The sequence below is a fragment of the Lactuca virosa genome, chromosome 8 (assembly GCF_052849685.1).
Source record: "Lactuca virosa cultivar CGN04683 chromosome 8, Lactuca_virosa_CGN04683_v6, whole genome shotgun sequence".
Taxonomy (NCBI): domain Eukaryota; kingdom Viridiplantae; phylum Streptophyta; class Magnoliopsida; order Asterales; family Asteraceae; genus Lactuca; species Lactuca virosa.
In genome coordinates this window covers 134,215,817-134,229,173 of record NC_136433.1, presented here as the reverse complement: position 1 = coordinate 134,229,173, position 13,357 = coordinate 134,215,817, and the positions used below count along the sequence as shown (strand labels likewise).

The 13,357-nt window shown below is 33.8% G+C and overlaps 1 protein-coding gene across 1 annotated transcript; it reads left to right on the top strand.

Annotated features, from left to right (window-relative positions):
* The first annotated feature begins 8,590 nt into the window (after positions 1-8,590).
* Positions 8,591-9,444, top strand: LOC145132650 (17.3 kDa class I heat shock protein-like). The gene has a single exon (XM_079067522.1). The coding sequence runs from the start codon at positions 8,841-8,843 to the stop codon at positions 9,306-9,308; it is 468 nt and encodes a 155-aa protein (XP_078923648.1). The 5' UTR covers positions 8,591-8,840; the 3' UTR covers positions 9,309-9,444.
* The last annotated feature ends 3,913 nt before the right edge of the window (positions 9,445-13,357 follow it).

Below are 13,357 nucleotides of genomic sequence, written 5' to 3'. Positions count from 1 at the left end.
AACCACACCTGTGCTGGCTATTAGGGAAGGTGGTGTCAAGCAAAAAAGGTCCTCTTATCCCAATGTCAAGGGAAAAGGGAAATGGAAAGTGGGTGCTCCCAATTCCAACCCTAAGAAGGACGTTTTTGATATACCACCAGTGAATGACCCTAAGGAGGCAATTTGCTACTACTGCCAAGAGAAGGGCCATTGGAAACGTAGTTGCCCTAAATATCTATAGGATCTTAATAAGAACAAGGTCAAGGACATTGGAACTTCAGGTATGTTTATAATTAAATTACATTCGGCCCCTACTTCTAATAATTAGATACTTGACACAGGATGTGGAATCCATATTTGTTCTGATGTGTAGGGACTATGACAAAGTAGGAAGCTAATGAATGGAGAGCTTGATTTGATCATGGGGAACAAGAGCAGAGTAGCTATTACCAATATTGGAGATTACGATCTTTCATTACCTTCTAGTTTTTTAGTTGTTTTAAAAGATTGTTGCTAGTCGCCTTAAATGGCAAGGAACGTTATTTCTTTTTATGTATTGTGGTGTGATGGTTTTACATTTGGATTTGATAATAATAATGCTAGTATTTTGGTTTACATGGATAATACTCTTTATTTTAAAGCAAATCCTTGCAATGACATATATGAATCCGTGATTGGTGTAAGTAGAAATAATAACTTAATCATAAATGTTGGCTCATCTACCTTGGATAAATCATGTCTATGGTATTGTCGTCTTGGCAATATAAACAAGAAGAGAATCGCCAAGCTTCAATCAGATGGAATCTTGGAACCATTTAACTTAGAGTTTAATGGAGATTGAGAATCCTGTTTACTTGGGAAGATTACTAGGTCTCCTTTCACAAGCAGCTTTAAGAGAGGGACAGATCTGTTGGACATCATCCCTTCGGATGTATGTGGTCCGTTCATACATATCACTAGACATGGTGAAAGGTACTTTGTCACATTTACTGATGATTTTAGCAGAGATGGATATGTTTATCTGATTAAACATAAGCATGAGACATTTGATGTATTCAAGAAATTCCAGAGATAAGTATAGAACTAGTTGGACAAGAAAATAAAGATACTTCATTCTGATAGGGGAAAAAAGTATCTTACTGATGAATTCTACGATCATCTTAGAAATTGTGGGATCGTCTCATAATTAGCCCCACGAAGAACACCACAACACAATGGTGTGTCTTAGAGAAAAAAAAATCGAACCTTGCTGTACATGGTTTGTTCTATCATGACTCATGCTAAACTTACAATAAGTTTCTAGAGTTATGCACTAGAAACTGTCGCTTATATTCTAACCTTGTACCAACTAAGAATGTTGAGAAAATACCATTCGAAGTGTGGAAGGGGACTCGTCCCTCTCTTGCAAGAATCAAGGTTTAGGGTTGTGAGGATTTCATTCATCAGGAAGCCCTCGACAAACCTGAACCCATATCATAAAAGGTGTTACTTCATTGGTTATCCCAAATATTCGTTTGGATACTTGTTCTACAAACCTATTGAGAACAATATTTTTGTTGCTCGTAGGGAAGTCTTTTGTGAGAGAGCTGATATCTCAAGAAACTAGTGGCCTAGTGGGATACCAGTTGATCTTGATGAGATTCAAAAAACAACCAATGAAGAACCTGAAGTTGACACTAGACCCCAATAAGAGGTTTAACAACATGTTGAGGAATCTGATATACTTCCACCACCACCTCGTAGATATGATAGAGAACGTAGTCCACCAGAGTTATATGGATTCCATATTACTCAAGAGGATGACAGCTTGTTAGGTGATGATGAGCCGCACAACTATTAGGAAGTCATGGCGAGCCCAGATGCTGCAAAATAGAAAGAGGCGATGGGCAACGAGATTCAGTCTATGTATGATAACCAAGTATGGAACCTGGTTGATCCTATACATGGTCTTAAAACCATTGAGTATGGATGGATCTTCAAGAAGAAGACTGACATGGATGGGAACGTACATACTTATAAATCTCTACTGGTTGAGAAAGGTTATTATTAGACTCAAGGAGTTGATTATGAGGAAACTTTCTCGCCATTAGCTATGATTAAGTATACTAGGATACTACTTGCCATAACTGCCTTTCATGATTATGAAATATGGAAAATGCATGTAAAAACTACTTTCCTTAATGGGAAACTAACTGAGGATGTTTACATGGTTCAACCAAAAGGTTTTATACAGTCCAAGTCTCTTAATATGATATGCAAGCTTGAAAATTCAATTTATGGATTCAAACAAGCACCTCGCAGGTGGAACATCTGTTTCGATGAAAAGATCAAGGAGTTTGGTTTCTTAAGAAATGAAGATGAACAATGTGTCTATGTTAGATCTAGTGGGAAGGCAGTTATCTTCCTTGTATTATATGTCGATGATATTCTTCTAAAATGAAACCACATTCCAACACCGAGCATTATAAAAAGCATGGCTTAGGAAAACTTTTGCGATGAAGGATTTGAGAGAAGCTGCTTACATTCTTGGTATTAATATCTATAGGGATATCAGATCTAGGCGACTAATAGGAATTTTCCAAAATACATACTTGGATAAAATCTTAAAGAAATTCAATATAGAAGAACTAGGAAGGGATTTGTACCTATGTAACGTGGCCCGGTTTTGAGTAAAACCTAATGTCCCAGTACTACTGAAAAACTGGACGAAATGAGTTGATTCCCGTATGCCTCGACTATAGGATCGATCATGTACGTCATGATATGTATAAGGCCAAACGTCTCATACACCATTAGTATGATGAGTCATTATCAAGAAAATCCAGGTGAAAGTCATTGGAACATAGTCAAGAACATTCTGAAGTATCTTAGGAGGACTAAATATATGTTCTTAGTTTATGGTGATAAATAAGAGCTAAGCGTTAAAGGATATGTGGATGCAAGTTTCCAAACTGACAGAGATAATTTTAGATCACAGTCTGGTTTTGTGTTCATGTTGAATGGAAAAGCGGTGAGTTGGAGAAGTTCCAAGTAGGAGACTATAGCTGACTTAACTACAAAGTCAGAGTATATTGCATCCAATGAAGCATCCAAAGAAGTAGTGTGGCTCAAGAAGTTCATCAATGATTTGGGTGTTGTTCCTAGCATAGCTGAACCAGTTGAGATCTTTTGTGATAATGAGGGAGCAGTTGATTTAGCTAAAGAACCTCGAGATCACAAGCGCACAAGGCATATTCAAAGAAAGTTTCACTACATCAGGAAACTAGTTGAAGATGGATACATCATTGTGAGCAGAGTACCATCAGAAGATAATCAATCTGATCCGCTCACGAAACCACTATCACAGATCAAGCATGATGCTCATACTAGTTTTGTTGGCATTAGATTTGCTATTGATTTGGTTTGATTTCACAATTCGTAGTTTGATCACTTGGAACATATTAGATATTTTGTTTTAGTGATTACTGATAATAAATTGCTATGTTTGTTCATATTATTTGTGTTCCTACTTTTGCATGTTTAGAACCATTTCCAAAATAATATTTTATTCAAACTTCCACGAACAATCAAACTACTGGGAGATAGTAATGAATAAAGATTGTCATAGTATTAGTAGACTACTCATAGGGATGAACATTGCAAAGTCATGCTACCAATACTGATGAGTACTTGAAAATGGAGATTTTAAGTATTAGAGTAACCATACTTAAAGAGTTAAAGATTACTTCATGGATCATGTCATAAGTAAATTAGGATGGTTGCGTTTCTTATTCTTCAAATGGAGATACATGAGGTCTTGTACTATAATCTATTGTGTCTTGGTTTTTCCCCAACGTTGTCCATAACTAGAAGCCATACAAGGTTTGACTAAATATTGCATGAGGAATAACACTAGCCTATGTAGTCAAAGTTTATTTGATCCGTCTACTAGAAATAGAGAAGTAGATATCTCTAGGCCCCTCGTTGATTTGGCGGTGAAAACAAATGCTTGGCCAAGCTGAGACTTACTTGGTTAGTTTTGACAGTCAGTTTGAAAGTCACCACAAGTCAGTATCGGTAAACATAATTGTAAACCATGAGATTAACCCTAAATCCATTTCTCTACTTCATAATAAGATATCATGAAGATCAAAGGAATTTGAGGTTATCAGTCTTAAGACTATTTATACCAAAGTTGTTATAAGTACAGTAGTTGAATTAGGCTGCCACTCACTGTTGTCTCTAGTAAGTATTTAACCGGTTAATTGTTGATGCCTAACTGCAAGTGGGAGCTGGTGGAGATTAGTGCACATAGTCATAACAGGCCCGATAATATTACTATAAATAGTAGTTTCTTTTTGGGTTACGCGTAAGAACAAAATAAAGCAGATCTGAAAATATATTTATTTGAGAGACTTATTTTTTTAATTAATTAATATTTTAATTAATTAATAGTAAATAAAGGAATATGGAATATTCCAGAATGATTTGAATTACATAGATAATTATAATTAAGTTTGGTAATTATCTCTATGGTTTCAAATCGCCTCCTTATAAATAGAGAGCTCCAAATCCGATTTTAACACATGAGAAAAATACCTCTTAGTCTCAAAAGTTTGGAATCCTCAAAAACTCTAAGAAATCCAAAAGTACAATTTCCACGTCGTGGTAGTTCACTTACCACGTCGTGGCCCGCGACAAATTCGTGTTCTTCGCTTCTGTTTTCTATTATGGTTCAAGGGTTGCTCAAGATCTGCTTGCATCTTGTTTCTTGGGTGCAGTTTCAGAAGAGAAACTCTACCTTGGGTTCTCTAGTCCATTCAAATGACTCGTTAAAAGAAGAAACCTACAAAGAAAGCAAATGTATGATTCTATTCTATTGTTTTCTATAAGTTGCATAGATTAGTTGAGTTAGATCTTGTGTTTTGAGTCTTAGATCAGAATTGTTTGTTGTTTCCACTGCCCGATTGTTGATCTTTGATAGGCTCGAAACCCTTTAGGACCGTGTCCTGGGAATAGGCTCCAAAAGTCAAGTTAGATCGATGTGTATGAGGAGAACCATTTTGGTGGGAAAAGTGTATGTATAAAGTGGAGGCTCATGTCTAAGAATGAGACATATACCTCATGGAGGAGGAGGTGTTCTATTTATATATCTAGGTCAGTGGATAATTAGGTTAGGCTTAGGCCAACCCAATTCAAGCCTAACTAGTCGTGGGCTAGGTTGTGCTGTCAGGTCTTTAAAGCGCATGCAGCCTAGCCCATGACTAGTTTGACCTAAGCTGAGCTGGGCCAAGACCTGACCATCTCCTCATATACATCGATCTAACTTGATCGTTGGTGTCTGCTCCCGTGTTACTGTTTATGAGGCGGTGTAATGCTTTTGTTTTCTGATGGCAGCTAATAATCAAGTCGGGAATTCACTAACGACACCTACTTCATATCCACAATCCATATATGACACCAAGACTTAATGACTCGATTACATGTCACATCAGTGGGTCTTATGACTACTTGCACTTAGCATAAAGAACCCAATATTACCAAAACTAATAAAGAACTTTGGTTTTTGTCCACATTTAGGTAACTATGTTTTTTTCGTACATATTTAACCAATAAACTTGTTTGACCTGTTCATAATATGGTAATATCACCAGTAATTATTAGTCATATTACCCTATTTTGAACAAGTTAAACAAGTTTAATGGTCAAATGGGCTGGCCCAAGACTCGACTATCTCCTCATATACATCAATCTAACTTGATCGTCGGAGCCTACTCCCGAGTTACGGTCAATGAGGCGGTCTAATGGTTTTGTTCTCTGATAACAATTACGAATCAAGTCGGGAACTCACTAACGACACCTACTTCAGATCTACAATCCATATCTAACACCAAGACTCAATGACCTAATTTCATGTCACATCAGTATGCCTTATGACCACTTGAACTTGACATAAAGAACCTAATATTACCAAAACGGATAAGAAACTTTGATTTTTGTCTATATTTAGGTAATCATGTTTTTTTCGTACACATTTAACTAATAAACTTGTTTGACTTATTCATAACCAGTTATATTACCCTATTTTGAACAAGTCAAACAAATTTAATGGTCAAACGTGTATGAAAAAATATGATTATCTAAATGTGGACAAAGATCAAAGTTCGTTAGACTCCTACATCATTAACCCTTATCTTTTTTTTTTCTTTTAAAAAAGGAAGACATTTCACATACGCTTAGGCTTGTTGGGTAACACTTCATATATGAAGTGAGTCTTTTAGATTTCTTTAGAAATATGTAGTGAATTATAACAATTGAAAATAATGTTAAGTTATTCTAGAAAACGTTATATCAACATATACAAAAACCCAATTACTTGTAACTTTTGTTAAGCGCAATTTATATCTAAATTTGAAAAAATATTTTTCAAAAATCGATTTAAATAAATATATTTTAAAAACATCTCTAATCATCAATATTTTTTATAGATTTTTGTTTTGTCACATCATATTTCAATTAACTTTATCAAACAAAATGCAAGTAAAAAACAATATTGCAATAAACGAAATTAGAACAATACATTATAATACATGAAGTTAAAACAATCTAACATAATACATGAAATTAAAATAAAGATTACTAAGTCTCGTTTATAGACATAAAAATGTCACAAATAAATAAAATTTTAAAAAGTAATATATTGAAATTTTGCAACAGATGATAAAATAATCATGATTATAATTATTAAATAAAAAACAGTAAAATATCTTGTGATCATTATAGATTTAATATTTAATATTAAAAATTAAATTATAAAAAGTAATATAACTTTAAATGTTAAATAAAATAAGAAGATAAAATATAACACTATTCCATGAGAAAAGGTTAAACATGCAAAGGGTAAAACTAAAAAATAATCTTACTGTTTGATATTGAAAATTTTATAACGTTTATTTCTAATAAAATGAAAGAAAAAAAGGGGAAATAATTTTTTTTTTGTAACGTTTAGTTCTAATAAAATAATAGAAAAAAGGGAAAGAAACTAAAAAAAAAAGTAAAAAGTATAAAAAAAATTATATTTTATGGTCCTGAATTAGAAAGAAATGAAAAAAAATTAAAAATTATGTTTATTTCTGTGTAAATCTTTCCAAATTGAAAAGAAAGTTAAGATGAAAATTCTTTCTTTTAATCAAACCTGAAAACACAAGTTTTTTTTTTTTTTTTTTTTTTTTTTTTAACTTTCTGCTCACTTTAATCCATTTCCCTTCTTTTACATCGTTAAGTTCAACTCAAGAATACGATTTAAGTTAATGATCAAATCAATATCTCGATTAATAAATGGAAAAACACAAACTTATGGTCGTTATATTGTTTTAGGTGATTTTAGAAATGATTAATATATGTTGTAATTGCATATTTAAAAGTACCTTATTGAATTATTTTTTTAGTAAAATACATGACCTTATTGAATTGTTTTTTTAGTAAAATGCGTTCTTTTCATATATAATTAATCACTGTGATAAATATCTTTTAAAAGAATATAGTATTTGAAATAAACTATAAAATGTTAAAAGGTGGGTCTATCCTAAAATGCAATGTACTCTTTTTTCAAATAAAAAGCAAAAAAGGGCCCCCTGATTAAGGTGGATTCTGTTTAGACATGTTAAACAAAGACGAAAGGCAAAGGCGCGTTTTGCATTTGTTTTTTCTGATGTCCTTGTTTCTTTACTTAGAAACGCTAAATTACAAAATGGTCCCTAAACTATGCTTCATCTTTTAGTTGATCCGCTTTAAATAATGTATTTTGCTGTTTTTCCTTAAAGGGTAAGAACGATTGTTACATAAACCAAGTCTGTTGAGAGTCGAGAATGCCATCAAGTTCCATAATAATTTATTTATGTTGTTTTCATTTACATTAAATGTTTATTTATAAAGTTACATTTTATATATGATTTTTGTTTTCACTTTATAGACAAGAAGTTTTGTATATAAATTATGCAGATGTATATAAAAATTGATGAAAAAACACTTTTAAGTGTGAGGACACTTTGTCTTTTACTCACAGTCGCAATGTAGATTTTGTAGACATCGTGATCATTTAAAAAAAAAAAAAACCAAAAGATGGGTTAGTGCTGGATATTCGGACGTATAAATTTAATGAATAACTATTTCTTTTTGGTCATTTTAATGACTACCCCTTAATAAAAACACATGTAATTGCTTTTAATGACTGCCCCCCGCCGCTGCCCCCACCACCACCATCGTCCCCACGCCCACCCTACCACCGCTACCGTTTTCTAAAAATGAAATCCCATAGAAAAATACATCTAAACGCGTTTTCTAATTTTCTAAAACTGAAAATGAAAAATGAATAAGTTTTAACTAAACGCGTTTTCTACATTTTCCAATGAAAATCGAAAACGAAAAACGAAAATTGGAAAGTGAAAACGAAAAACGGAAAATGAAAACTGTTTTTCCGTAACTAAACGCAACCTTAGATTTTTCAAAAATATGTTCGAAATTGTAACATCCGTTTTCTAGGTCTTCTAGGTCTGGAAGTTCCAGTCAAATGGGTTGTTTTGACATTAACCCGAGAAAAATTGGTAAAAGAAATAGTAGCCTATGGAGCCAAGAATAATACAAAGGTCTTTCCAGAAAGTCCTTGATACCTCAAGAACCCAAAACCTTTCTGTACAAATTTCCTACAATCGTATCTGAAAAAGGATGTAAGAGACCTCTCCAGAGAGTTCCTGAGATCTCCTATATCCAACCTATAAATACCAATCATACAGAATTCAAATTGTCAAGTAAGCATTGCAGCAATATCTAGGAAAGATCTCTTTGTTATCCTCTTTAATTCCAAATACAGTTAAAGCGAGAAAATGTCGATCATTCCCAGCTTCTTTGGTGGCAGACGAAGCAGCGTCTTCGACCCATTCTCTCTTGATATCTGGGACCCCTTTAATGACTTCCCCTTTCCAACTTCATCCGATGCTTCGAGGGAAACCTCTGCTTTGGTGAACGCCCGTGTGGACTGGAAAGAAACCCCGGAGGCGCACGTGTTCAAGGCCGACCTCCCTGGAATCAAGAAAGAGGAAGTGAAGGTGGAAGTTGAAGACGACAGGATTTTGCAGATCAGCGGTGAGAGGAATGTTGAGAAAGAAGATAAGAATGATACATGGCACAGGGTGGAACGCAGTAGCGGGAAGTTCACAAGGAGGTTTAGGTTGCCGGAGAATTCGAAGATGGATCAAGTGAAGGCTTCAATGGAGAACGGAGTGCTTACAATTACTATACCAAAGGAGGAGGTGAAGAAGCCTGATGTTAAGCCTATTCAAATCTCTGGTTAGAATTTGTACCACGTACGTACTTTTTTCTGTATGGTGTTTGTGATTGTGTTTGTATACCAAGTGTTCGACATAATGTTCGCGGTTGTATGTTGTTCTTCCTATAATACATAATAAATTTATTATCCTATTCACAATGCTTTAAATCTTCAATTTTCAAAACATTAAGTTATATAATCAAACAGTTGAATCTTTATTTTTATTATATAAATTATAGGTTTATCTAATTCTCATACGTAACGGCAACTATGTAGTTTATCGTATATCTAGCCGATAAGTTAATGCTTGATAAATGGTTGAAAAAATGTTGAATTGTCTATTAAAAGAACATATTGTTATCTTCCAGTTGCCATTCAAATATATACATAAATTTACATACTTACATGAAGGATGCAGAAGATCATTCTGAGAAGTCCCATAAACGTTAACTTTTTTGTTGGGTGGGGGTGTGGGATTCATGATCCTAATCTGATTTGAATTAATGAAAATTGGTATCGTGTCTTTAACAAAATATAAAAATTTGAATCTAAATTTTTAGTCTTTAGAATAAAGCAAAGAATTTTGTTCTGATTATTTCATATTCATTCAAAATAAGTGAACAAACATGCAGTTTGCGATGGCAGATTAGTAAAGAGTTAAACTGAATCATAAAACAAACTTGGGCCCTAACGTGAGCCCCAAAACTTGTTCGTCAAACTTAAATAATTAAACAGCGAGCTCGTTTATGAAGAGGTTGTTGGCCGTTAGGAAGTAATGACCGCAAGCAACTCAGTTCATGTAGTTATCATTTTCATTTTTTAAGCCCAAATGAGCAGCTTTATACTAGATCTGTCACTTTCTGTTTTTTCTGAATGGTTTCATCATCATCTCTATCAAGTTACTGAATGAGGGGGAGTTTCATACGAAAAGTTTAGGGATCAAAATTGAAATAAAATGTACAGATAGTTGGAGTTAAAAAAAAGTCATGGACCAACCATGTAGGCTATCTAAACCAACCATGTAGGTTGTCTAAACCACACTGACCATTCGTGTAATTTACCTAAAGTTCTAAAAAGTTTGTCATAACATCATGGCTTCAATGCTTGTATTCGACGCCGTGTTTTAACAAAAAGTCGCCTTAAGTCATATATGTATATAAAAATGAATAATAATAGAAAATATATACAGAATTATTAATTATATACAAAATTGTTGACTTAAGTCATGCCTTACAAATGATGTAGCTCGTCACGACTCGTAAAAACTTAAGGTTTTATATTGCCGCCAAATCACCTACTAACGTTATTTACGACTTTGAATTTACCCTAAAATAAACGATCATTTATGGTAGACGATTATGCAGTTCTATTCAGGAAACTTTTTTATATATTTTTCAGTCCAAGGTTATTAGAAGATCTTCGATGGCCGAGATATGGTATCACTTAAACATGTTGCCTTTCACCATTACATTATTTTAATTTAATATTTAATTTGATGGTCTATCTAACGGTTAATCTTTTTTTAATAATTTTTTTATATGAATTTAACTAATTTATCTTCATCTATCTAAACTGTTCATAATTTTTTTCCTATTAATTCGTCTTTTCATTAATACAAATTATATTTTAATATGAAAATATAAATACAACTGATTAAATATTTATATACATAAAATATCAAAGCAATATACCCACATAATAGAAACTAGAAAAAAAAACCCGGGTGTTGCCCCGGGCCGGTTCTTGTTTGATAATATGGTTTCTCTACTTTGTTATAACGGATCTCAGTAGAATTATTTGAATATATCACAAAAAGAAATATAGGTATTAGGGGCGACGCTATTAGAGACGGTAGGTAGTATTAGGGACGACACGTGACAAGACGCCTTTGTGTCGTCGCTAAAAGCTCGGCGTCGCCTCTAATAGTCTAACTCCGGGAAGCTTTGCTGGAAAAACTCCGACCAGTGGCCGGAATGTCAATAGAGACGACATCAATAGCGACGACAAACGAGTATTAGAGACGAGACTATTTGCGACGACAAACGAGTATTAGCTACGAGGTAATAGCGAGGACCCTTTAGAGACGACTTGTCGTCGCTAAAGGTATTAGCGACGACAAGGGGCATCAATTGCAACGATTTTTGTCGCGCTAAAGGTTACGTTTTTTGTTGTGTATGTGGTCCTGTCGTAAAGTGGATACATAGACTTGTTGAATATGTAGGCCTTTAGTAAAGCGGATACATAGATGTTAGCTAAATAGTTTTGAAATTTCAGAGTTTTTCTTCTGAATAAATGTATATTTTTCTTTTTCTTTTAAGTTAAGCATCGTTTGTGACAAAGTGTTTGTAATTTCTATTTACGATTACCAATGTTAAGTTTGGTGTTTAGTTGGTTAAACATCAGGCCTGCTTTAATATTATATATAATACGAAGTTGCATTATAACATTAATTAAGTAGTAACAGCCACATGTGTGTGGGTCACATGCCATAGTTAGATGTTACATATACAAAAGGTGTACATGTCATACTTACATATCCAACATCTAAGAGTTATATCAAAATGACAGTGTTTTTCCTAGAGGCGATAATTAAACGTGCATAAGTTCATAAATAAGTAGAAAGTGGAGTTGGTCTTGTTTGGATAGATGGATGTTGTTGCCAGTCTAGATAGCGTTCACGTTTTGCTGCTACATGAGGTCCTTCATCTGAAATTTAGTGTAAAGGTGTTAGATGTAGTTTTAGATATGTATCATATATGTGTTATCTTTTACCTATCGGTTCAAATGAAAATACCCTTTTAGCTTTAAAATATTCAGTTTGGAATGATGATGAAGCTGGTATTTCAGTTGTTGGAGGAACAGATGGAACTTTTAGATTTGGGGTTGAAGGTATTGCTGAATGTGAGAGGGTATTGTCGGAGTCGATGTCAATAATTGTGAGACGTACATTGTCCGGAGTTGATTTTTTTGTCATCTGAAGTATCATCTTCTTTGGTAGACCTTTGGTTTTCTCCATAACCGGTGGTAACTTTTTCCTGTTGATGTGTCCTTGTTCATGGATGAGTCTCTCTGATGAGATTCCAATTAGCTTGTGGACAACATTGTCGGATAGAAACACGGTTGTTGAAACAGTACTATATGTAATTGTCACGAAAACCTTTTACTATGTATATGAGTGTAATTATTTTTGAATATTGGGTTGCTGATGTTTGTCTCAGTTTGAAAATAACATTACTTACATAAAAGTTGGATTGCTTGGTATTCTATCTGAGAGGCAGAACCATCTTTCGCCTTGTTTACAGGTTGCTTTCTTGCATGTCAGACATATAACATGGTACCAGTAGTCTGGGAATGTCAAATCATGTATTGATGCTTTTGTAGCAAATGTCTTTTCCTATAGGGAAGAACAATATAATTAGGTAAAATAATAACAGAAGAGTGTTACTTTTTAACTTTGTGTTGGATTTGCAATCAGTAGCTGTTACAATATATGCATCGTTATACCAAAAGATCTGAATAAGTTTTATCATTGATGTCGTGCACTGCCATTGGTGGTCCAACGTGTGTAGGTGTTGATACTGGATCTGTTGTGAACCTGTAAATAGTTTTTTGTAATTAGTACAACTGTGTTTCACTGAATGTCAGACATTAATCTGAGTAATTGTACAGGTCAAACAGAGTCATTGCTTCTAGGATGGGTGGATTTATCAACACGTGGCTTGCACTTGTAGTTCCTAGTCGAAACGCTTCTGCAAATGTTTGTGTTGTTAGAAAGAACAGACTTTCTGTTATTATAACTGTTCGTGTGAATATATACGTAAAAGTAACATATTAAGTACATACCATGAACTCTTGCCACCTTGACATTAGTTACATCAAGCTCTATCAGATTGGGTGCATTTTCAATCAGCTCATGACTGAATTTTTCAGGTAAATCTGTGCATTCTTTCCAAAGACCAATTGCTACTTCCTCATTCCTAAAAATTATGTGAAATAAGTATATTACCAATATTTTAAATATATGTTCTAAGGCGGATAACCTACGAATCATTTGTAAGGATAAGAAGTGTGAAA

Excerpts from the sequence above, each read along its gene's own strand:
- LOC145132650 (XM_079067522.1), top strand. The coding sequence starts at position 8,841 with ATGTCGATCATTCCCAGCTTCTTTGGTGGCAGACGAAGCAGCGTCTTC.